General features: G+C 43.0%; 1 protein-coding gene across 1 annotated transcript in view; it reads right to left on the reverse strand.

Moving 5' to 3' along the window:
- The window catches only part of ADGRE3 (adhesion G protein-coupled receptor E3), a 49,986-nt gene that overhangs the window by 14,545 nt on the left and 11,248 nt on the right, over positions 1–24,193 (reverse strand). Inside the window, exons 4-8 of the mRNA XM_049877116.1 lie at positions 21,326–21,481; positions 16,668–16,711; positions 13,803–13,986; positions 12,722–12,841; positions 1,151–1,335 (exon numbers count right to left, since the gene is read on the reverse strand). Coding sequence (XP_049733073.1) covers positions 1,151–1,335; positions 12,722–12,841; positions 13,803–13,986; positions 16,668–16,711; positions 21,326–21,481 — 689 coding nt within the window. The remainder of the gene's footprint in view (positions 1–1,150; positions 1,336–12,721; positions 12,842–13,802; positions 13,987–16,667; positions 16,712–21,325; positions 21,482–24,193) is intronic.

Here is a 24,193-nt window from a genome sequence, read left to right on the forward strand (position 1 = left end):
CACTGTAGCTGCAGCTCTATTGGGTTCTGCATAACTTAAAAGAAGGCTAAGACTTTCTGGGAGGTAGAATTTTAGGAGATTTCATTGGTCTTAGAATCTTCTCCATCACTGGCATCAAACAAAAACCAAGCCTGAGGCTCACACACTGTGTTCCCAGAAGACTCTCTCAGCCAAATTTCGCTCGTCTCTTCACACCAGTTCTGTCCCTGATACCTCACTAACCTGCTATGAGGAAAGGGGTGGTGTAGGGAAGAAGGGTCATGAAGAGAGAGAGTAAAATTAGCTTTGGTCCCAGGACTTCTAGAGCATCATTTCACAGGGCCCAGGAGATGGTTGGATGCCCTCTTGTTTGGGGGCCTTGTCTCCTTTGATAGCCCAGTGGGCCATTCCTAGACTTCTAATCTGCCACCCCTCCCCATGACATACATCAAAAACTCCATACCTAGACTTATGCACTAGAGGCAGATAACCTACATTTCCCCACTTAATTCTTCTCAACAGAGCAGAAAGAAAAAGGAGCAAATGAATCCGTTATGTATGTGTCCGGCTGTTAACCTCTTTTAAGAGCTTGGGCAGAGAATGTAAAAAGGCAATAGATTAAATGGAAGTTTTTGGTGGTTGAGTTATGTAGTCTTAATACTTAATATCAGGCTTCTGTGTGAGAATGAATATTAGTCTCAATTCAAATTACACAGATTTATGAAATACCTGTAAATAAAATAATTCCATGCTCTAGAACAGTGCTAAGAGAAATATCATGTGAGCCACCTATGTAATTTTAAAAAGCTCCACTGGCCACATTAAAACAAAGTAAAAAGAAACAAGCAAAATTAATTTTAATAATATATTTGGTTTCATCCACAATATCTATAATATTCCTCCCAGTGTATAATCAATGCAAAAAATTATTAATGAGCTATTTTGCATTCTTCTTTTTTCATACTAGGTCTTTGAAATCCGGTGCATATTTTGCATTTAGAGCACTTCTCAATTCAGACTAGCCACATTTCAAATGCTCAACAGCCACGTGTAGCTCATGGCTACCATACTGGGCAATTCAAGTCTGGGAGCACTGTCTGCAGTGTGTATACAAGCTGTTCAGTCTACCTCCCTGAAACCTAAGCAAGCCCAAACTACAGCTTTGGCCCACCTTTGTATGTCGAAAACTCAGAGTGACAGACTGGGAGAGAGAAATGTTCCTTTCCGGTCCAATAGCAGCACTCACTACCTGGGAGTTCAGGTAGACTCGATCTCTCTCATTCATCTCTTCAAAAAAAGTTGCATTTATGATGTCCCCAAGAGAAGCATATGAAATAAAGGCAACTGCATTGGGACCTGAGGAAATAGAAAAATGGAGTTAACCATTTCTTCTACCATTCTTGTCCACCATTCCTCAATCAGGACTTCCTACCCCACACCTGCCACGCTTCCATGATTTTCACACCTGTGCTCAGGAGCTGCCCAGGAAGTTCACACTTCCCCCCATGTTCTTCCTACTCAAATCCAACTCATCCTTCAAGAACTAGATCAAACCCAACTCTTCAGCCTTTCTGCTTCTTTCTCTGAACTCTTGTATCAAGTGCAATTCCTGCAGTGCCAATAAGCATTTGACTATTCACTAAATGAATTGAACTTAATTCTATTTTTCCAACAGACTATAACCTTCTTGAGAGCCAAGACTATATGTTGTCGCTGCTAGGTGCTGTTGAGACGTTCCAACTTATAGCAACTCTATGTAAACAGAATGAAACACTGCCAGGTGCTGTGCCATCCTCACAATTCTTACTATGCTTGAGCCCACTGTTGCAGCCACTGTGTCAATCCATCTCGTCGAGGGTCTTCCTCTTTTTCACTGGCCCTCTACTTTATCAGCCATGGATGTCCTTCTCTAGGGACTGGTCCCTCCTGGTAACATGTCTAAAGTATTTGAGACAGAGTCTTGGCATTCTTGCATCTAAGGGGCATTCTGGTTGTACTTATTCCAAGACAGATTTGTTCATTCTTTTGTCAGTTCGTGGTATATTGAATATTGAATACTGAATGACTATATAGGATACCTCATTTGGGAATCACAGGGATCCTAGCATAGTGCCAGGCATGAGGTAAAAGGTTAATTCTTTTGAAACATTTTTATTTCTTAGAAAAGTTCAAATTACATTTCAAGCACTCAGAAAAATATACAAAAAGACGTAACAGACACCTACATCCAGATGTAACAAATATTCACATTTTGACACTTTGTCTTCAGGATTCTTTTTTTAAAGAAACGAAATGTTTTAGATATGGCTAAAGCTCCCACTACCTCACTCTCTTTCTTACTTCTCCAGAGATAAGCATGGTCTTGAAGTTGGAGCTTACCTTTTCCATGAATGCTTTCATAATTTTACTATATATGTATGTTTACATAATGATATATAGTCTTGTTTTCTGTGTTTAAAATGTTCCCATAAATAGTAGCACATTTTGGGTATCCTTTTGCAACTTGCCTTAGTCATTTCGGTTAATGTCAGGATTTAGCCATACTGATACATTCATTATTCATTTGAACTGCTGTGAAGTATCACATTATTTGATACTCCACAATTTTTTATTGTAAAAATAAATTAGAAAATTTTGAGATAAAAAGAAATGAAATTATAACATTCATACACAATTCCACTACTTTGAGATAACCACTGTTGGAGTTCTGGATTTTTCTAGGCATATATATATATATATATTTTTTTTATTGTATATACATATTTTTTTTTGTTTATTATATATACCTCTATATGTGTATGTATGCAAACATACACGCAGGAAAAATCTTCCAAGACTTAAAATGGGCAAAAGATATGACTGACTGAGTGTTCTCTCCATGGAGAACGGAGCATTGTTCAGTTGGCCTTCTGGGCATTATCTGACTCTATGAGGATGTTGCATCTTTGATTGATTTTCTATTGCCAGGCTATTTTATAGCTCTGTAAGCATGGAGTTCAACATGCAGAAAACCGACGGTAGCGCAAATGGTTCTTTCCATAGGTGCAAATGCATTTTGCCTGGTAGATATGTAGTTGCTTTCCGCCCTATAGAAAATATAACACCACAGATTACATTTTATGGCCCTCTAGGATATTAACCAGTTTTGAATCCCATTAGCATAATTATTTCAGCATTCCTGATTATATATACGAATGTGCGTGTGTATCTGTTCTTTAAATTGCCTTTGTACTAGGCTTGGAAACGCTGGTGGAATAGTGGTTAAGAGCTACAGCTGCTAAGCAAAAGGTTGGCAGTTGGAATCCACCAGGCGCTCCTTGGAAACTCTATGGGTCAGTTCTACTCTGTCCTATAGGGTCGCTATGAGTAGGAATCGACTCGACGGCAATGGTATGGTATATGGCATGGTACTAGGGTTAACGTTTTACTGGTTCCCTTGTTAATTGATGAGTTGAATATGGTTTTTGACATGCATTTATTTATATTGGCTTGAGAGTCATGATTTTACCTTCTTGAAGAGGGTATTTATGTGATATATGTATATATACACATACATATGTATGTGTATACACACACACACACACACACACATACATTGTTGTTGTTAGTTGCTGTTGAGTCAATTCCGACTCATGGCAACCCTTTTATGTAGAACTACTTCATTGGGTTTTCAAGGTTGTGACCTTTTTTGGAAGCACATCACCAGATGGGTTTGAACCGCCAACATTTTGGTGTAACTGCAACACCCAGGGAATGCACATATAGTGATATATATATACACACATTCACACACATACATATAGTGATATTTGTATATATATGTACACACACACACACATAACATATTGGTCAAAATAAGTAGAGGTATTCACAGTGTCTCTTTCTTTCCCAGATTCTAAAGCCGTCTTTGTGTTTGTGGCCCTGAACCCTTTTCTGTGTTTTAAAAAAAAAATTGTTTCCTAGATAAAAATTGGTGTAAGAGAGCTCGAAAAACTAAGAGAAGCTAACTTGATTTACATAAGAAAGGTCACATCTACCCTTAGAAGAAAATGACAGAAGAGGTGGGAGGAGGTGCAAAGATAAGGCAGGTAGAATTTTGAGGGAGGAAGAGAGGAGAGATTGGGTCAGAAGTAAAGAGGACTTTTAGGAAGTTTGGTAAGTCTTGCGTGATACTGTTCTATCCTTTCCCTTTGCTACCTCTTGAAGAAGCTTCAGTAAAGAATGACTTGTTTTTCAAGGCTCTTGGAAATGGATTTGTATTTCGTTTGGGTTAAATGTAATATTGAGACTAACCTAAACCAAAAAAGACCCAAGGAAATCCATTAACAGTTGGGTTACATGTATCTCTCTCTAATCTATCTATTTAACCATTTTCTTTCTATACATGTATGTAAATGAGATCTAGAAATAATCTATATGGAAATAATATATATACCAATACACATACATAAATATATACATAAATATGTATTGGAGCCCTGGAGAAACAGTGGTTAAGCATTTGGCTGCTAACCAAAAGGTCGGCAGTTCGAATCTACCAACCACTTCTTGGAAACCCTATGGGGCAGCTCTACTCTGTCCTATAGTGTCATTGTGAGTCTACATCAACTTGATGGCACTGAGTACATATGCATCCATTTATTCAACACATTTTTAAATGTAATGTCTACTATGTTATAGGCACTATTCCAGGGATACAGCAGAGGGGGTAAAACAAACTGAGTTTCTGCTGTCATGGATTCTCCTTTCTGGTGCAGGATACAGACAAAAAATATAAACAAAGGTGTAAATAAATAAAGGCATATATATTAGTGATTGATTAGTTCTATAGAGAATGGTGAAGCTGGGTAAGGAGACAGAGAGAGACAGGGGGCTACTATTTTAGACAGTTTTCAGACTGCCTGAATAATGCAAGGGGGTGGCCATGGGGATCTCCAAGGACAGAGCATTCTAAGCAGAGGAAATGTTGTTGTGTGCTGTGGAGTTGATTCCTAGTGACCCTATAGGACAGAGCAGAAATGCCCCATGAATGTGTTCTGCTTGTTCAGGAAGTAGCAAGGAGGCCCACGTGGTGAAAGCAAAGAGAAGGAGGAGGAGAGCTGGAGGAGCCTAGGGTAGGGAGGGGACAGAGTAGCAAGAGCAAGGGCCTAGTGGGCCTGGTATAGGGAGAGAGACTATTTTTTAAAATATTTTAAGCCCAGTGGAAAGCCACTGAAGAGTTTCAAGCAGGGGAATGCCATAATTTGATTCATTTTAATGTTGTTATTGTTAGGTGCTGTTGAGTTGCTCCTGACTCATAGCAACCTTACACACAACAGGATGAAACACTGCTGGGTCCTGAGCCATCCTCACGGTTGTTGTTATGCTTGAGCCCATTGTTGTAGACACTGTGTCAATCCATCTCGTTCAGGGTCTTCCTCTTTTTTTGCTGACCTTCTACTTTACCAAGCATAATGTCCTTCTCCAGGGACTGATCCCTCCTGATAACATGTTCAAAGTATGTGAGACGTAGTCTCCCCATCCTTGATACATTTTAATAAGATAAAAATATATACGTATACAATATATTTATATCATATACTAATATATGTTTATTTTGTATTAATAGGATATGTATATGCTATGTACGAACATACCAAGGAGTCCTTGGGTGGCAAGAAGTGGTTAAGTGCTAGACCACTAACTGAAAGGTTGGCAGTGTGAACTCACTCAGAAACATCTTGGAAGAAAGGCCTGGCAATCTGCTTTTGAAAGGTCACAGCCTTGAAAACTCTACGGAGCATCGTTGTACTCTGACACACAAAGGATCGCTGTGAGTCAGAATTGACTTGACAGCAACTGGTGTATATCATGTACATGGCACATGTACATGATATATACCAATAGGACATGTGTGTATATGCACACATACATATATTTGATAGTATGTTATGGACATTTTTCCATGCCAATGAGCATGCATTATTCTTCATGGCCCCTGAGAAGGCCACATGGCAGAGAGGCTATATAGCTGGTGGTTAAGAGTGCAGGTCATTACCCATGGAAGCAACAGTCAAGAAATCAAAAGAAATTGCATTGGGCAAATCTGCTGCAAAGGACTTCTTCAAAGTGTTGAAGAGCAAAGATGTCACCCTGAAGACTAAGGTGTGCCTGACCCAAGCCATGGTATTTTCAATCTCATCATATGCATGTGAAAGCTGGACAATGAATAAAGAAGATGGAAGAAGAATTGACGCCTTTGAATTGTGGTGTTGGTGAAGAATATTGAATATACCATGGACTGCCAAAAGAACGAACAAATCTATCTTGGAAGAAGTGCGGCCAGAATGCTCCTTAGAGGCAAGGATGGCGAGACTGCTTCTTACATACTTTGGACATGTTGTCAGGAGGAATCAGTCCCTGGGGAAGGACATCATGCTTGGTAAAGTACAGGGTCAGCGGAAAAGAGGAAGACCCTCAACGAGATAGATTGACACAGCGACTGCAACAACGGGCTTAAGCATAACAATGATTGTAAGGATGGTGCAGGACTGGGTGGTGTTTTGTTCCGTGGTACATGGAGTCGCTATGAGTCGGATCAACTCGACGGCATCTAACAACAACAAGAGTGCAGGGGCCAGAACTAGGTTTCTGGATTAGAATCCCAGCTTTGCCAGTTACTAGCTGTGCGATTCACCCTCCTGAAATAAATCCCTTGGTGGGTCTCTCTAATCAGCCTTCTCTGGCTTCACTTGAAGGGTCAGAAGTAGAAAGTCCACATCTGTTTTTCTAATTTAATGGCAGTTTCCACTTGTCAGAATGAAACAGCTGTAGGTGGCTGGAAACTAGCAACAGGTGGTAGATCAACCTGTTACTATGCTTGAAAATTACTTATTTATTGTACTGAAATATTTCGATGTAACAGCAAAATCATGGACAGGAAAGAGAGGAGCAGTTGCAGGGGGTTTCCAAGGTCAGTCTCTGTGGCTGCAGGTTTGATCTCCTGGAGTCAGGTGACTACCTCCTCGTTTGCTGTGGCAGTCCCAGTTCACACCTGGTGTCCTGGGGTAATTTTAATAGCACCCCTTTCACTAGGAAGAAAGGCCTGATGATCTACTTCTGAAAATTAGTCAACGAAAACCCAATGGATCACAACCAAACATTGCCGGCCTTGCTTTATTTGGACACATCACCAGGTGGGATTAACTGCTAGAGGAGGACATCATGTCTGGTGAAGCAGACGGCCAGGAAGGGCGAGGGAGACCCTCGTGAAATGGACTGGCACAACGAGCCACATCGACGGATTCAAACATGCCAGCGATTGTGAGGATGATAGAGGACCGGGTAACGTTTTACTCTGTTGTACATATCCATCTGTCTATCAAAGTGTACCAGTTTGGACAATAATTTACATGGTTTAGACCAGTAGTGCTCAACCGGGGACCATTTTTCCTCCAGGGGATGTTTGATGATGTCTGGAGGCATTTTTGGTTGTGATGCCTGGGGTGGGGGTGGAGGGTTGCTACTGGAATCTGGTGGGTAGAAGCCAGGGATGCTGCTGAACATCCTACAATGCACAGATAGCCCCCACCACAAAGGATTTTTTAGCCCCAAATGTCAGTAGTGCCCAGGTGGAGAATCCCTGCCTTAGGCACAGCCTGAAGTACAGAGGAATGTCCCTCTAGGAGCTTGTCATGCATTCATCTACTGGTTCTTCTCTCTTCTTAGGAATGTTGAGGCCTCAACCTAAATGCTGATTTAATTCAATAAATACTTGTCACTGTTCTCCAGGCACTAGGGAATGGTGCCTGTACGCACCTGTTGGCGCTGAGTTAATTCCAACTCATGGCAACTTCATGTCTGTCAGAGTAGAACTGTGCTTCATTGGACTTTAAATGGCTGACTTTTTGAGGGTAGATTGCCAGGCTTTTCTTCTGAGGTGCCTCTGGGTAGACTCAAATCTTCAACCTTTTGGTTAGCAGTCAAGTACATTAACTGTTTATACCACTCAGGAGCTTCAAAATTCATGGTCTCTGCCCTTAAGGGGGTCCCAGCACAGTGGGGAGACAGGGACGTTATAATATATATATATATATATATAATTAATAGTTAAGATATAGTAAGACACTGTGTTAAATGGCAGGACAAGGTATGTTGAAGATGCTAGGGGAAGAAAAAGGAGAGGGGGCCTGACTGGTGCTCTGATAGAAGTTGGGCAGTCCCGGAGGCACCATGAAGGAGGTGACACAAGCTGTGCTGGAAGAAGAGAGAAAGTTCACCCAGAAGTGTGGAGGTTGGCATTCCTGGCAGAGGAACAGTCAGTGCAAAGTCCTGGGGGTGTGAGACAGTAGGGCCCATTCTGGGGAATGGTGACTTGTCTGCTCCTCAGCACTATATGCCAGGGGCTCTTTAAGGCACATGGAGTCCCACTATGATGTCTGTGATTTACATAAGCGGTTCAGCACAGTCTATGTGTTTAAACCATTTTAAAGTTAAATATATGTAGTGGCATTTAATGCATTCACAGCGTTGTGGGCCCATCAACAACAACAACAAAAAAAAAGATTGAGAGACAAACTAATGGTGGGCCAACAGATTATTAATAAGCATTTGTACAAAAAAGTAAGGAGAATAAATCCCCAGCAGAGGCTTCACCACTTATGAGATATGAGGGCTTTGGGCATATTTAAGAAAATAAATAAATAAAAAACAATTGCTATGGAATCAGTTCCAACTCATGACAACCCCATGCAAAGAAGTGTCTTGCATAAGTTTTCTAGTGGCTGATGTTTTAGAAGTAGATCACAAGACTTTTCTTCTGAGGTGCCTCTGAGTGGACTCAGACACCTGTCTTTTGGTTAGCAGCTGAGCCCGCTAACCATTTGTATAACCCAGGGACTCCTTGGACATATTACCTACCCTCAGTGTCCTCATCTATAAAATGGGGCATAATAATAATAACTACCTCATACGATCATTATGAATATTAAATAAGGTAATGCATACAAAGTAATTAAAAGAGTGCCTAGCAAATAGGAATTGGTAAGGCCCTAGGGTCAATGGCTACACGATGCATCCATGTAGGTGGTCAATCCTCTAGGGTGACCCAAAAACAATAGAAGGCTCTTGGATCTCACTTGGACCCCTACAACAGATATCAGTCTTGGCCACGTTGTTGTGAATTAATTAGGAAGCAGGTTCATTCTAGAATCCCTGGCATATGTAAGATCCTGAAATTGTGCAGTATGACCTGGAGATATGCCCTGAAATGACCAAGGCTACTTCTCCTCTATCTAATTCCAGCACATTTTCATCATTCCTGAAGGAGGCCCTGTGGCCATTAAATGGTCACACGTCTTTCTCCTGTTCCCTCTACCCCTGCTGACCACTAATCTGCTTTCTGTCTCTATGGATTTGCCTATTCTGGACATTTCAAGTAAATGGAATCATAGAATCTGGGTCTTTTGTGACTGGCTTCTTTTACTTATCATGTTGTAGCATGTATCCGTACTTCATTCCTTTTTACGGCTGAGTGATGTTCCATTGGAAACCCTGGTGACATAGTGGTTAAGTGCTATGGCTGCTAACCAAGAGGTCGGCAGTTTGAATCCACCAGGTGCCCCTTGGAAACTCTATGGGGCAGTTCTACTCTGTCCTATAGGGTCGCTATGAGTCGGAATCCACTCGACAGCAGCAGGTTTTGAATGTTGCATTGTGTGAATGCAGCACAATTTGTTTATCTGTTTATCCACTGATGGACATTTGGGCTGTTTCCAACTTCCGGCTATTGTAAACAGTGCTGCTATGAAGACCACCACCACCACCAGTTGTGGTCAGGTTGACTTCGACCCACGTCAACTGTGCTCCATAGAGTTTTCTTTTCAATGGCTTACTTTTTGGAAGTAGATTGCCAAGTCTTTCTTCTGAGGTGCCTCTGGGTGGACTTGAACTTCTAACTTTTCGGTTTGCAGCAGAGCATGTTGTTTTCTTCACCCAGGGGCTGCTATGACGACAGCGTGTTCTTATGTGTATTTGTTTAAACAACATCTAAGGCAGACATTGTCCTACTTAGGAATTCACACTCGAGCGCCCATTAGCTTCAAACAGAAGGCTGCGTCTGGTGTCTTTATCTCTGATTAACACCAGACATTCCACTAATTAGCAGAATGAATATTAGAAAAGTTTTTTTTTGTCATTTATATTAGCTACATTTATACTAAAATTCTCCAGAGGAACCCATAGATCAAATCTAAGACGTATCTTAATTACCGTTAGCAACGTAAGCCATTTCATTAAAATCTGTCAGATTTAATGAGTTCTTCCTTAATTTGGTCAGTTACACACAGGACCCTATAGAAGTGGGTTTTCAGTGGTGAAATTAGCTTAATAAGCTTCATGGATGTGGAAACAAGCTGTCCTTAGGGAAATTAGTAGGATTTTAGATAGCAGATTGGCTGAAATATTCCAGAAGCCCTCTATCTTGCACGAACAGGCCTGAGTGCCTAGTTGTGACTGTGACCTTTGTCCTTAGAGGCTTGACCCCTTAACAGACCTGCCTCTGCCATTTGTTTGGAAGAGTAGTTCTCAACTGGAGCTGCCTCAGAAGCCCCTGGAGGACCCCACCCCCAGGAGGTCTGGGAGGGACCTGAGGATTTGCATTTTCACACGATCCAGGTGATGCTGATGTTGCTGGTCCAGGGACCACACTTTAAGAACCACTTGTTTAGAAGATTCTTGGCCTGGCCTCTGAAGCTGGGCCCAACTCAGCCCTAGTCTCTGCCCTGCTCGGGCAAGTTTTACAGCTCTTTAGCTCTGCTGACACATGCCTGGAGAGACCCCACTCTGCCGGCAAGCCTCCTGCCTGAATGTGCTCAGCTGTCTCTCGCTTTGTGGGTTGGCAAGCTTAGCCCTGCAGCCACCTTGCTCCATGGGCCCAGGTGCCCGCTGAAGTATTCTCACACAGGTCTCCTGGTTACCGCCATGTTGTGCCCCTGCTGCTTGTGCTGCTGCTGCACCGTCTCTCGATTTACAGTTCTATCTGTCTTCCGAGTCTAGGAGGTTCTCAGCATAGGGGCCCTGGGTCCAAAGAATGCGCTCTGCTTCAAGTTCTTCTTCCTGATAGTAGTAAGGTCTGTGGGATTGGCTCTTATATAAGCCTACTTCTCCCACCAAGACCACAAACTGACCAATTCTTGTGGTAGGCCACAGTCACTGTATTTGCATAGTAAACTGTCCAATCCCTGACATACATGTAAAATAGACCAATCACTGGGCGGGCTGTGGCCCAATCAATTATTTTGGAAGAACTACAAACCCAGGGTTAGTTAGGCCATAAAGAGAAACTGGTTGCACTGCTGAAGCTTTTATTGAACTTCTCAGACTATAGACCTGCCCTCATCACCTCCCTACCCTCATCACCTCCCTACCCTCATCACCTCCCTACCCTCATCACCTCCCTACCCTCATCACCTCCCTACCCTCATCACCTCCCTACCCTCATCACTCCCTACCCTCATCACTCCCTACCCTCATCACCTCCCTACCCTCATCACCTCCCTACCCTCATCACCTCCCTGCCCTCATCACCTCCCTGCCCTCATCACCTCCCTGCCCTCATCACCTCCCTGCCCTCATCACCTCCCTGCCCTCATCACCTCCCTGCCCTCATCACCTCCCTGCCCTCATCACCTCCCTGCCCTCATCACCTCCCTGCCCTCATCACCTCCCTGCCCTCATCACCTCCCTGCCCTCATCACCTCCCTGCCCTCATCACCTCCCTGCCCTCATCACCTCCCTGCCCTCATCACCTCCCTGCCCTCATCACCTCCCTACACTCATCTCCTCTCCCACTCTGCTGCCCCACTTCCTCCTTCATTCTGCTCCAGCTGCACTGGCCTTTTTGCTATTCCTTGAATATGTCAGGCATGTTCCTGCCTCAGGCCCTTTGCGCTTGCTATTCCTGCTATCTTCTATACCCTTCCTTCAGATAGCTGCATGGTTAGTTCCTGGCGTTCCTCAGGCTTCTGCTCAAATATCATCAGATCAAGGACTCTCTCTGATCATGTATGAAAGAGATCTCCCCCCACCCACTATCCCTTTTTATCTCCTTATTTTGCTTTGTTTCCCAAAACACCTGACAAATGAAATATATGTATTTAATCACTAGACTGTTTGCCTTAACTAGACATAAGCTCCGTGAGAGCTTATGTGTGTGTGTGTTTGTTCACTAGAACAGACCCTAGGATATAGTAGATGAGTTTTTCTGTTGCTGTTAAGTCGATTCCAGCTCATGGCAACCCAATGTGTTACAGAGTAGAACTGCTCCGTAGGGTTTTCTTGGCTATATTCTTTATGGAAGCAGATCACAGACCTTTTTTCTGTGTTGCCACTCGGTGGATTTGAATCGTCAACTTTTAGGTTAGCAGTTGAACGCAAACCGTTTGAGCCACCCAGAGTCCTTGTAGTAAATAACAGATGCTCAGTAAACATTTGTTGGATGATGAGCACACACCTACAGCTACCTTTGCTCATCCAGAGCTGCCCCCGTCTGCTTCTTATTCAGGACGTTTGTACAGTGTCAGTCTGCACTGGAGAACAGAAGCTCTCCTGCTTTGGAATTTTTTTTTTTTTTTAAGAGAAAAAAACCTCAAATGACACACACAGTCTTAGGGTAACCAACTCATTAGGGAGGAGCCTGCTGGGGACATCTCCCCACGGCACACAATGATATCGCTGTGTGTAGAAGTGCAGCCGCCCCACGTACCTCGCGTGTTTCCCTGGACGACGGCACTGCACTGGATGTTCATTGAGTTCATCTGGGCCTGCAAGTTGAAGCTCTCTCTCTCCTCAGAGCAGTTGTCCGTAACAACTCGAGTTACAACAGCTAGTAAGAAAAGCAACAGGCAAGCTTACTGATATCATCAGAAGCTTTCAAACTGCATAGCCAACACAAACAGCCCATATCTACCGAACGTCGGGGATGGGCCAGGTACCAGGCTGAGGGTCTTCTATGTGTCAATATTATAACAGCCTTCCACAACCCCATGAGGGCCCATTATACAGGTAAGGAAACTGCAGTTCAGAAGTTAGGAAAGACTCTGTCTCCTGAAAGCAAGTCTCATCACCTTTGACACATCACTTTTGAAGCAATGATTCCATTTCTAGGAATTTATTCTCAGCAAACAATCAAAGATGAGAGGGCAGACATAGCTACAAGAAAGCTCATGCCTGCATAGATAATGCTGCAAAATGGGAAATTACCTAGATGTTCAACAAGAAGGAACTGGTTAAGTAAATGATCCCACTCCCAGCCCTTATCCTGAGAACCAAGCTTCCAACCCTCTTCTGCCCAGGGACTCTCCTGGGAAGGGTAGGCACCAGATTTTCAAAATCCTACCTTAAAGCCAAAATCTGAGACCAGGGATTGGAAACCGTTGGCAACCTTTTCTTTCTTTCTTTTTTTTTTAAAGAAAACCTCCTTATTGAGGTGTAATTTATATACGGTTTTTTTTTTAAACAGGCACATACTTAAAATGTGCAGTCTGGTGAGTTTTGTGGTGTGTACACAACCAGAGACCATTACCACAGTCCAGATAGCATATATTTCCCCCTACGGTTTCCCAGAAGTTTCCCCATTCCTCTTTGTTGTCCTCCCACCCTCCCCATGGCAGCTACTGATCTGCTTTTTGTCACTAGATAGATCAATCTGCATTTTCTGGGATTTTATATGAATGAACCCATGCAGTGTATTTGTGTGTGTGTGTCTTTGTTTTTGGTAATTGCTTAGACCAGACCCCAGCCGGTGACCAGTACCTGTTGTGTATTGGGCCCTATCGTTGTCTTACCCACAGTACTGTTGTGGACTTTCTGGACTCTCTGGTCTGGGGCTCTCAGGGCAGTCTCCAGAACACTCATTTCCACCCTTTGGAGGATGGAGGTGGCCATGGATGCAACTTCTCTCTTCTCTCTTTTTTCCCAGAAAGTCTTATTGATGACAAGTGACTCAAATTTTTCAACAACGTGTTGCAGCTTTGAAGACAAAAAGAACAGAAGAAATCTACTCTGACATGTCCCCAACCTGAGGGACAGTAGAAAGCATAAGTAAGCAGGTTCTGACAAGATGATCTGGACTTAATTTCCTGGGTTCACCGCTCACTGGTATGTGATCTCGGGCAAGTCACTCAATCACTCTGGGTCTCAGTTTCCTCATCTTAGGATAGTGACAGTTATCATACCTCACAGAGTTTTCGGGAGAATGAAATGAGTTAAGAGACGTTACACTTTCAGAGGGGGCAGTGATGATTCAGTGAAGGAGTTCTTGCCTTCCTAGCGGGAGACCCTGCTTGGATTCCTGGCCAGTGCATTTCAGGTACAGCCACCACCCGTCTGTCAGTGGAGGCTTGTGTGTTGCTATGATGCTGAACAGGTTTCAGTGGAGCTTCCAGACTGAGACAGACTAGGAAGAAAGGCCCGGTGATCTATTTCTGAAAATTAGCCAGTGAAAACCCTATGGATCACAGCAGTTCGGTCGATTATAGGGATGGCACAGTACGGGCAGTGTTTCGTTCCATTGTGTATGGGGTCACCACGAGTTGGAGGTGATTCTGTGGCAGCTAACGACAACACTTATAGAACAATGTCTGCACCTGGTAAACACTATGTAAAGGTTTGTTATCAGTAACGTCTTTTTCCATCAGTGAGGTGGCAGGGCTGCTACAAATAGACTGCTGGTTCTCATGGGGACATTTAGCAATGCCTGGAGAGATTTTTGGTTGTTATAACTGTGGTGGTACTGGTGGGGTGCTACTGGTGTCTAATGGGTAAAGACCAGGGGTGCTGCACAATATCCTATAAAGCATAGGACTGCCCCACCACAGAGAAGTATGGAGCCTAAATATGAATAGTGTCGAGGTTGAGAAGCCCTGAAATAGAATTATAGTAATAAAGACACCGTATCTAGGTGTTTTGTTTTTTAAATCGTAGAAAATATGTATGTAACAAAACATTTGTCTGCCATTTTAAACCCAGAAGTTAGTCTATGAAGGGGAGCAAAGAGGCAGGCCAGTGGCTGGAGAAGTATGAAGGGCCAAGGTGAAGTTTATACAGTTTTAATACAGGAGATTTGAAAGACTATTTTGTGCAGATTCAGTATCTTTGTATTCAAAGTGTGTCCTCGAACCAGCAGCATCAGCAGGACCTTGGCCCCTGTCCAGGTGGACTGAATCTAAATCTGCATTTTAACACAACCCCCAGGGGATTTGTGTGTGCCCTGAAATGCTAGACAGGAAGTCCCAGGAGCATGAGAACCTTGTCTAGTTCGCAGCTGTTTCCTAGCACCTAGGACTAGCCTGAAGGAGCCCTGGTGGCACAATGGTTAAGTGCTCAATCTGCCTTTGTAAAGATTAAAACCCGTTGCCATCAAGTTGATTCCGACTCATAGTGACCCTATAGGACAGAGTAGTTAATGCTCCATAGGGCTTCCAAGGGTGTAAATCTTTACAGGAGCAGACCGCCACATCCTTCTCCCATGGAGCCGCTGGTAGGTTCGACCTGCCAACCTTTAGGTTGTCTTAGCAGCCGAGCTCTTAACCACCATGCTTCCAGGGCTCCTCTGTACAGATTACAGCCTTGCGAACCCTATGGGGCAGTTGTACTCTGTCCTGTAGGGTAGCTATGAGTCGGAATCAACTCAGTGGCACCCAACAACAACAGGGCTATCTTTGGAAAATAGTAGGTGCTTGATAAATATTCATCAACTGAATGAAACCACTTAAGAGGAAAATCCTATTACACCAAGGAGTTATAAGCAGAGTGGCATTTATAAAGTGTTGGAGGAGCTTTCAGAACTGGGTTGCAAGTACATCTTTTGAATGTTCTACTTTTTTAGTCCATTGAGTCTTCATGGGAATTCTGAGCCGAGCTTTCTATTTTAGGAGCAGCCTCCCACCTCCTGCCTGAAATGCAGAGCATCTCTCTCCCCTCTAAATGACCACTGGAGTCTACTTGGCTTAAACTCATTTGTGCAGAGTAATTGTTGAAGGAGTTGCCATTCAGAATTGCTATCGTAGTGGCTGATTCTTCCGTAGTACTGCTGGGTGGATTAGAAGCTGAGCACAAACCATTAGAACCACCCAGAATCTCATATAGTGAGTTGATGCATCCCCTCTCGCCATTCTCCCAGCCTCACCTTTCACTCCTGCCAATTTTCCTGGGCTCCCCCTCCCCCTTTTCATCACCAACACATGCCCTGACCATGGACTTGAGAAAATACCCCGGGCGGGAGGGCGGGGGGTGGAGCAAAAACATGGAAAGAACTTGGGGCCCTTAATGGTCTCACAGAGCGGAATCTCTCCACCAGCCCAGACAGCTCACTTCTGGACTGTTAACAGAGAAAGAAACAAATGCTCAAAAAAAAAAAAAAAAAGCCATTGGCTATTTGGGATTCTTTGCTGTAGCAGCTTTACGCACTCTAATACATTTTTTCTTAGTTTGTCTTTCTTGGGCCAGTGGTAAAGGGAAGGATGAGAAAGATTCGGGAAACTATTCAGCTAGCTTCTCCCATAAATTTGTCAGCTGGCTTTTCTCTGTCTTCCAATTAGATTCCCGTCTTTAGAGGGGCAATATCCCAGAATATATACACCCTGCCCTATATTTTGGGCTTCGTAAATATTTATTACCTGGCTAGGTTCCAGGGCTCAGCCTGCACTCACCTCTTTCTTGCCTTTGGTTGGTGGTGTCTTTGAGGGGGTGACGGCTGTAAAAGACATTGTTGGGGGGGTTACTATTGGAATTGAGAGTGAAGGGTGGAGGGGTGGGCAGGTAAGTTGGGTAACTTTTGCATCTAGATGGTCCGAACTGACACTCTTTATACATGCATGACATAGAGCAGCAATTCTCAACCAGGATCCGTTGCTCCCCCTGCCCCACCCACACACATTGGCAATGTCTGGAGACATTTTTGGTGATCAGTGGAGGGGATATTACTGGCACCTAGTGGGTAGAGGCCAGGGATGCTGCTTAACATCCCGCAATGCACAAGACAGCCCCCCCACAGCAAAGAATGATCTGACCCCAATGCCAGTAGTGCTGCTATGGAGAAATCCTGATATGGAGGAAGCAGAAAAGCGTCAGCTCTATATTCTTGGCTGGAAATTATAACTGAAATGATCGAGGAGACAGAAAATTGGAAGCCTCAGGCTTTTAAAGCGAGCTTGGCTGGGAATAAGAGCTGAAACAGAGGCATCGGTTTTCAGCTATCAGCTGTTAGTGAAGACTTCTGTGTTTTTTCCGGCGCTTTGTGGGGACAGCCGTCTCTATATTAGAGAGAGGAGGAAATGGCAGCAAAGATTTACATATCTAGTACCGTCAGACCGGGGTTAAATCTATATTTACTCTGTATTTTGGTTTTCAGCTGAGTCTCTTTGCTAAAAAGGGCAAGGATCTCATAATATTGAAAATTTTGTCTGAAGAGTTCAAGGACTTTGACTTATAAACCTGAGTCTAGAATATGCTTGCTAACGGAAAACTGCACTTCTAAAAAAAAGTTGTTTAACTGTGGTGAAGATATATATTACAAAACATTTGTCAATTCGACAGTTTTTACGCTTAAAATTCAGCGACATTGATTACATTCATCATGTTGTGTAACTATTATCACTGTCTGTTTCCAAATGACTCCATCACCATTAACAGAAACTCTGTGTGCCCTAAGCAGACCCTTTTCTTCCTCCTTCCTGCCCTTGGTAACCATCAATAATCTTAGGTCTCTAATCATTTGCTTATTTCATATAAGTGGGATCATACAATATTTGTCTTTTTGTGACTGACTTATTTCACTCAACATGATGTTTTCAAGGTCCATCCATGTAGTGCCATGCATCAGGGCTTTGGTTTTCTTTACGACTGAATAATATTCCACTTAGGTATTGTTATGGATTAAATTGTGTCCCCCAAATATATTTATGTTGTGGTTTGGAGCCCTGGTGGTACAGTGGTTAAAATGTTCGACTGCTAACTGAAACGTTGGTGGTTCGAATCCACCAGCCACTCCTTGGAAACCCTGTGGAGCAGTTCTAGTCTGTCCTATAGGGTCGCTATGAGTTGGATTGCCCGTACCCACCAGAATCTGTAGAAGGAGGCCTAAACAAGCAATAGAATAAATCTGGAGACCATGGAGGTACAAACTGAGATTCATAAGGAACTTTCATTCCCTGACGAAAGCTTGCAAAGAAGGGAGTGAGCCTTTCACTAGCTGTATCATAAGAACCACCAGTCATATTTAAACAGCACAGTTGAAACTGACTCTTTCTGTATTAAGTATAGGGTCGCTATGAGTTGGAAATGCATCCAGGGCAACAGGTTTGGTTTTTTGGTTTTAGAGTATTTCTGAAGCCCTGGTGGCATGGTGGCTAAGAACTTGGTTACTAACCAAAATGTTGGCAGTTCGAATCCACCAGCTGCTCCTTAGAAACTCTGTGGGGCAGTTCTACTCTGTCCTGTAGGGTCACTATGAGTCAGAATCCACTCGATGGCAATGAAGGGAGGGGATAGTAAGTCTCACCAGGCTTCTCCCTTAACTTATACTTGTAAATAAAAGGGTTCATATTCTTGGGAAAGGTGGTTGCCAGTCAGCTGCCAGTTGGCCCTCAGATCCATATCCACTCTTTCCATGCTCTGTTCTGTTTCATAGAGAGCTAAATTTTCCAGGGATCTCTTGCCCTCTGGCTTCCTGATATGTTCAGCCGATGTAAGGCACTGGTAGAATAGGGGAGAGCAGAAGAAGGAAGGAGCCAGAGCATTTCTCCCCCATCTCCTCTGCTTCCTGTAGCATCTCCAGGATTGGCCACACTTCTTCCAAGATTCCAGCTCTTACCAGATGAACTTAGCTCTTGGGTTCTGATAAAACCACCACCTCCGCCTGTCCCTCTAGGCATAGGGTAGCAGTACTTTGGTTGCCTTACCATCCTTTTTTTTGGCAGCTCCATCACCAATACCATTCCCTATATAAAATTCCTTCTGTTTGAAAAACTTAGCATGACTTCTATTTTCCAGGACAGGTCTTGAGCTGAATATCTTGCAATTGAGCTGAAGAAAAAGTTACCATTCAGTTGATTCCGATTCATAGTCACTCTACAGGACAGAGCAAAACTGCCCCATATGGTTTCTAAGGCTATAATCTTTACAGAAGCAGACTGCCACATCTTTCTCCTGTGGAGTGACTGGCTGGTTTGAAACACTGGCCTTTTGGTTAGCAGCCAATCTTTCAACCATTGCATACCAGGGGTCCTTTCTTGACTGATAAAGAAGGATAATTTATTTATTTTTTTGCACCAGAAAAGGAGTTCTTTGTCTCTGTTATGGTTTATCTAAGTCCCATGTTACAGTACAGCATGTGGCTGAGAGCAGGTACTGTCAAGGCAGTTTGACTTGAGTTCCAAACCTGCCACCATCACTTATTAGCTGATTGGCCTTGGCAAAGTTACTTAACTTCTTCTTTTTAAATAATATTTTATGGATTTAAGTGAAATTTAACATAGCAAATTAGGCTCCCATTTAACAATTTCTTACAAAAATTATTCCATGATATTGGTTACATTTTTCTCAATATGTCATCATTCTCATTCATTGTGTTCTGGTTGTACCATTTCCAGTACTCTAGTTTCCCTGTCCCCTTACCTTCTCATCTTTGTTTTAGAGTAATTTTTGGCCATTTGGTCTAATACAGATGATTTTTTAAAGGAGCTCATTACTCATGGGTGATATCCTTTATTTTATGAGCCAATCTGTTATTTAGCTAAAAGGTGACCTCAAGGGATAATTTCTATTTTAGGCTTAAAGAGTATCTTGGGGCGATAGTCTCGGGGAGTATTCTAGTCTTAATCAGTCCAGCAAGTCTGGGCTTTTTTGAGAATTTGAGTTCTGTTCCACATTTTTCTTCTGTTCTATCAGGATCCATCTAATGTGGCCGTGATCAGAATGATCCGTAGTGGTAGCCAGGCACCATCTAGTTCTTCTGGTCTCAAGGCAGGTGAGGCCATGGTTCGTGTAGACTATTAGTCCTCTAGACTACTTTCTTCTCTGAGTCTTTGGTCATCTTCTTTCTCTTTTGTTCCAGATAAGTAGTTGTATCTTAGATGGCAGCTTGCAAGCTTTTAAGACCTCAGACACTACTCACCATGTTGGGATGTAGAACATATACTTTATAAACTGTATTATGCCAATTAACTGAGCCGTCCCAGTTACTTAACTTCTTAATAACTCAGTTTCTTTGTTTGTAATAACAATGATTACCTCATAGGATTATTATGAATGAAATAATGCATGGAAAGCATTTAGCTTGGCACCTGGCACATCCCATTGCCGTTGAGTTGACACCGACTCATAGCAACCCTATAGGTCAGAGTAGAACTGCCCCATAGAGTTTCCAAGGAGCTCCCAGTGGATTCGAACTGCTGACCTTTTGGTTAGCAGCTGTGGCTCTTAACCACTATGCCACCAGGGTTTCCACCTGGCACATAGTACAAGTGAAATAAATATAAGCTATTAGTATCATTTTTATCATCTGACCAGCTTTTTAGAATTTATCTTTAAAGTTTCTCTTTTATGATTCTGACTGTAGCCAGTACTTAATGGGTTTCTGCCAAGTCCCATATCTTTTCTGTGTATAGACTTTCCTCATCCACATGTTTTCTATGAGAGTGGCCACGTTTATACAATGCAGCACATCCCCCTCCATAGAGATCCGAGGGTGTACCCATGGCTCAAACTGGGCCAACTTGTCCATTTCCAAAGAATCTGCAACTGAGCTAAAGACAGAGTTGATTAATTTCTCTTTGGGTGGCAGGATCAATAATAAACGTAAGATCTGAAGCTCTTGGTGGCCATATTTTCTGTCCCGTGGATCAGGAAGCAGAGATAGCAAGCCCTCAGTGAAAGAGAAGAAAGGAGCAGACTCAAAGAAGATCAGAGACTGGGGGAAGAAGGTGAATTTGATGGTGCTGTGTTCCTAGTTCATCCCAGAAACCCAGCTACATTCTTGTCCTTGAGTTCTGAGACACATCCATGCATCCTTACCATAAACTTCTATTTTCTGCTTAAGTTAATATGCGTGGGCTTTTCTTTCTTGCAACCCAAAGAATCCTGCCTCAATCTACACTTCATCACTTTTTCCATCTCCAAACACCATTTGCTTCCCTCACCCTATTATTTCCCTGAACTTCCTTTTTCCCTTTGTTCTCTTCCTTCATCTATCATCCATTTCCTTCCAGAAAATAGAAACACATACTGGTCCCACAATGAGAACATCTTTTCTGGTGTTTGGCTCAACAAAAAGCGAGAGAGGGAGACAAGAAGACAAGGATTTTCTTACCCTGACAAGTGTTCTCATTGGAATTCTTGAATTGTATATCCCCAGAAAGGAGTCTGTATCCAGAGACACAGAGACAATGGAAACTTCCTTCAACGTTCTGACATTCAGCATTTAATCCGCAATACACGCTATAGGGTGGTTTACACTCATTAATATCTGAAATATAAAGGATAAATTTAGTTATTCAGCCAACAAAGACTTATCATGCATCATATGTGCCAGAATCTGTGCCCCTTTGTCCAGGGTCTGTCCTGGCTTTCCAAGAAAACTCAGTTTCGGTAATGGTTCATTCAGTGACTTTGGTTGGGTTTTCCAAGAAACAGACAGGAGACAAGGATTCAAGTGTAAGTACTTTATTTGGAAGGTGATCCCAGAAAACAATGGAAGGTAAGTGGTGAAGTGGGTCAGAGACAAAAAGGCAGAATATAAAAGGGGTGTTGTCAAATGAGTTTCCATTATGGGCAGCTGGGGCTCAGTCCCTTGGGGGAACCTCTCGGAGGAAGTGAAAAGCGCACATTTTAGAGTGACTCCCTCTGACTGAGAAAGGAGCTCATCAACTCCCATCATTTAATTGGTTGAAAGATGCTTTCCCCCCAAATAAAACCCACTGCTGTGGAGTCGATTCCGACCCTGTAGGACAGAATAGTACTGCCCCATATGGCTTCCAAGGCTGTAAATCTTTACAGAAGCAGACTGCCACATCTTTCTTCTGAGGAGCTGCTGGTGGTTTTGAACCACCGACCCCTTATCTCTCAGGGAACGGTAGCTCCCCAGTACTTCTGGCCTGTCCTGAGTATGGCCTGAGTGGGCTCCAGCAGCCAGAGAGAGCTGCAGGTATTGGCAGGGTCATCTGAATGGAGCATATCAAGGACGTATAAGTGGGATACTGACCATATGCTTGTTAATTGACACACACTTGACATATACTTGCACACACAAAATGGCTACACTTGATAATTGAGTTAGAATGTCTTTGTTAAGTTAAAATATCTCCAGTCCTGAGGGTCACTGTAGCTCCTTTACAACGGTGATGCTCAGGCAGTGAAAGATGTGTAATCTCCCTGTCTGGTACAAATAAAGGAAATTGGGGACTTTCAGAGTGTGAGATAGTGTGGCAGACACTGTGTCACATACTCAATAGCCATCCCACCTTCTTTTCTTGTTTCTTTGTTTAGGAGGCCAGTCATGGAGATCTTGTTCTCATTTCTCATATATTTCTTTTTCCCAGTATCCCTTTCAACCAGGGTGGCCATGTGATACACCTCCAGCCAATGAGAAGTAAGGGATGGCCTATTGGGGGGCTTCTGGGAAAAATTATGCTCTCTGATAAAAAGGACAGATAGGTGAACTCTCAGGCCCCACCCCTTCCCCTTGGGTTTCTGAATTTGGATATAGTATGAAGATGTGTAGTCAGGAGTTATATCAGCCATCCTGGGACTATGATATGACAGGCATGTTGAAGTTTGTGGGCAGGAAAAATGGAGAGAGCTTGGAGTCCTTAATTCTGTGCACTGCTGAAGCAGGGTCTACCTCCAGTCAAGCAATCCTCCTGAGACTACTAAGTCGTGTAGAGAGGTCCTGGAGAAGGAGAGAGAAAGGGGGAGAGAGAGACACACACACCAAGGAGCATCAAGTTTCCTGACATGTGAAGAAAGAAGGCATATTGGAAGTGGACCCTCCAGCCTCAACTGATACCACATGGATCAGAGGTGGCCCTCCCCCACCGGACAAGTCCTTCCAGAAGTCTGACCTACAAAATTGTGAGCAATACAGGAAAAATTAAAAAAAAAAAAAAATTTTTTTTTTTGTTGAGAATATACACAGCAACCAGCCAATCAACCTGTTGCCATCAAGTCGATTTGGACTCATAGCGACCCAATAGGACAGAGTAGAGCTACTCCATAGGGTTTCCAAGGAGTGGCTGGTGGATTCGAACTGCCAATCTTTTGGTTAGCAGCTGAGCTTTTAACCACTGTGCTACCAGGGCTACACACACAAATTCAACAATTTCTACATGTACAATTCAGTGACATTGATTACATTCTTTGAGTTATGCAACCATTCTCACCCTCCTTTTCCGAGTTGCTCCTCCCCATTAACATAAACTTACTGCCCTCTATGGTTCCTATCTAATCCTTTGAGTTGCTTTTGTCACTTTGATCCCATAAATAGTTCTTAAAAGAACATAATGCCCAAGGCAGGCATTTTTTTTTTACTAGTTAAGCTAAACTGTTTGGTTTTTAAGAAGACTTCAGGGGATATTTTTTATTTTAAGTCTTAAAGATTTTCTCGGGGCAATAATTTCAGGGATTCATCCAACCTCCTTGGCTCTAGAAAGTCTGGAGTCCATGAGAATTTGAAATTCTGTTCTGCATTGTCCTCCTTTTGATCAGGGTTCTTCTATAGAATCTTTGATCAAAATGTTCAGTAATGGTAGCCGGGCACCATCTATTTCTTCTGATCTCATGGGAAAGGAGGCAGTTTTCATAGAGGCAATTAGCCTCACATTCCATACACTCTTCCTATTCCTGACTCTCCTTCTTTCTTTTTTGCTCCAGGTTGCTTGCAAGCTTTTAAGATTCCCAGGCACTACCCAATGAACTGGGAGGTAGAACAGAGGCACTAGACAGGTTATTAGGCCAATTAAATGGGATGTCCCATGAAACCATGACCCTAAGCTTGTAAACCAAGGAAACAAATCCCATCCGGTGTTTAGTTGTACATAAGCAGCCTCAGCAGCTACTCTCTTTTTTGTTGTTGTTGTAAGTATATATATCACACAACTTTTGCCAGTTCTACATTTTACAGGTGTACAACTTATTGATAGCAATTACAATAATTGGCTGTGTGACCCTACTCTTAATCAAT

The sequence above is a fragment of the Elephas maximus genome, chromosome 3 (assembly GCF_024166365.1).
Source record: "Elephas maximus indicus isolate mEleMax1 chromosome 3, mEleMax1 primary haplotype, whole genome shotgun sequence".
Taxonomy (NCBI): Eukaryota; Metazoa; Chordata; class Mammalia; order Proboscidea; family Elephantidae; genus Elephas; species Elephas maximus.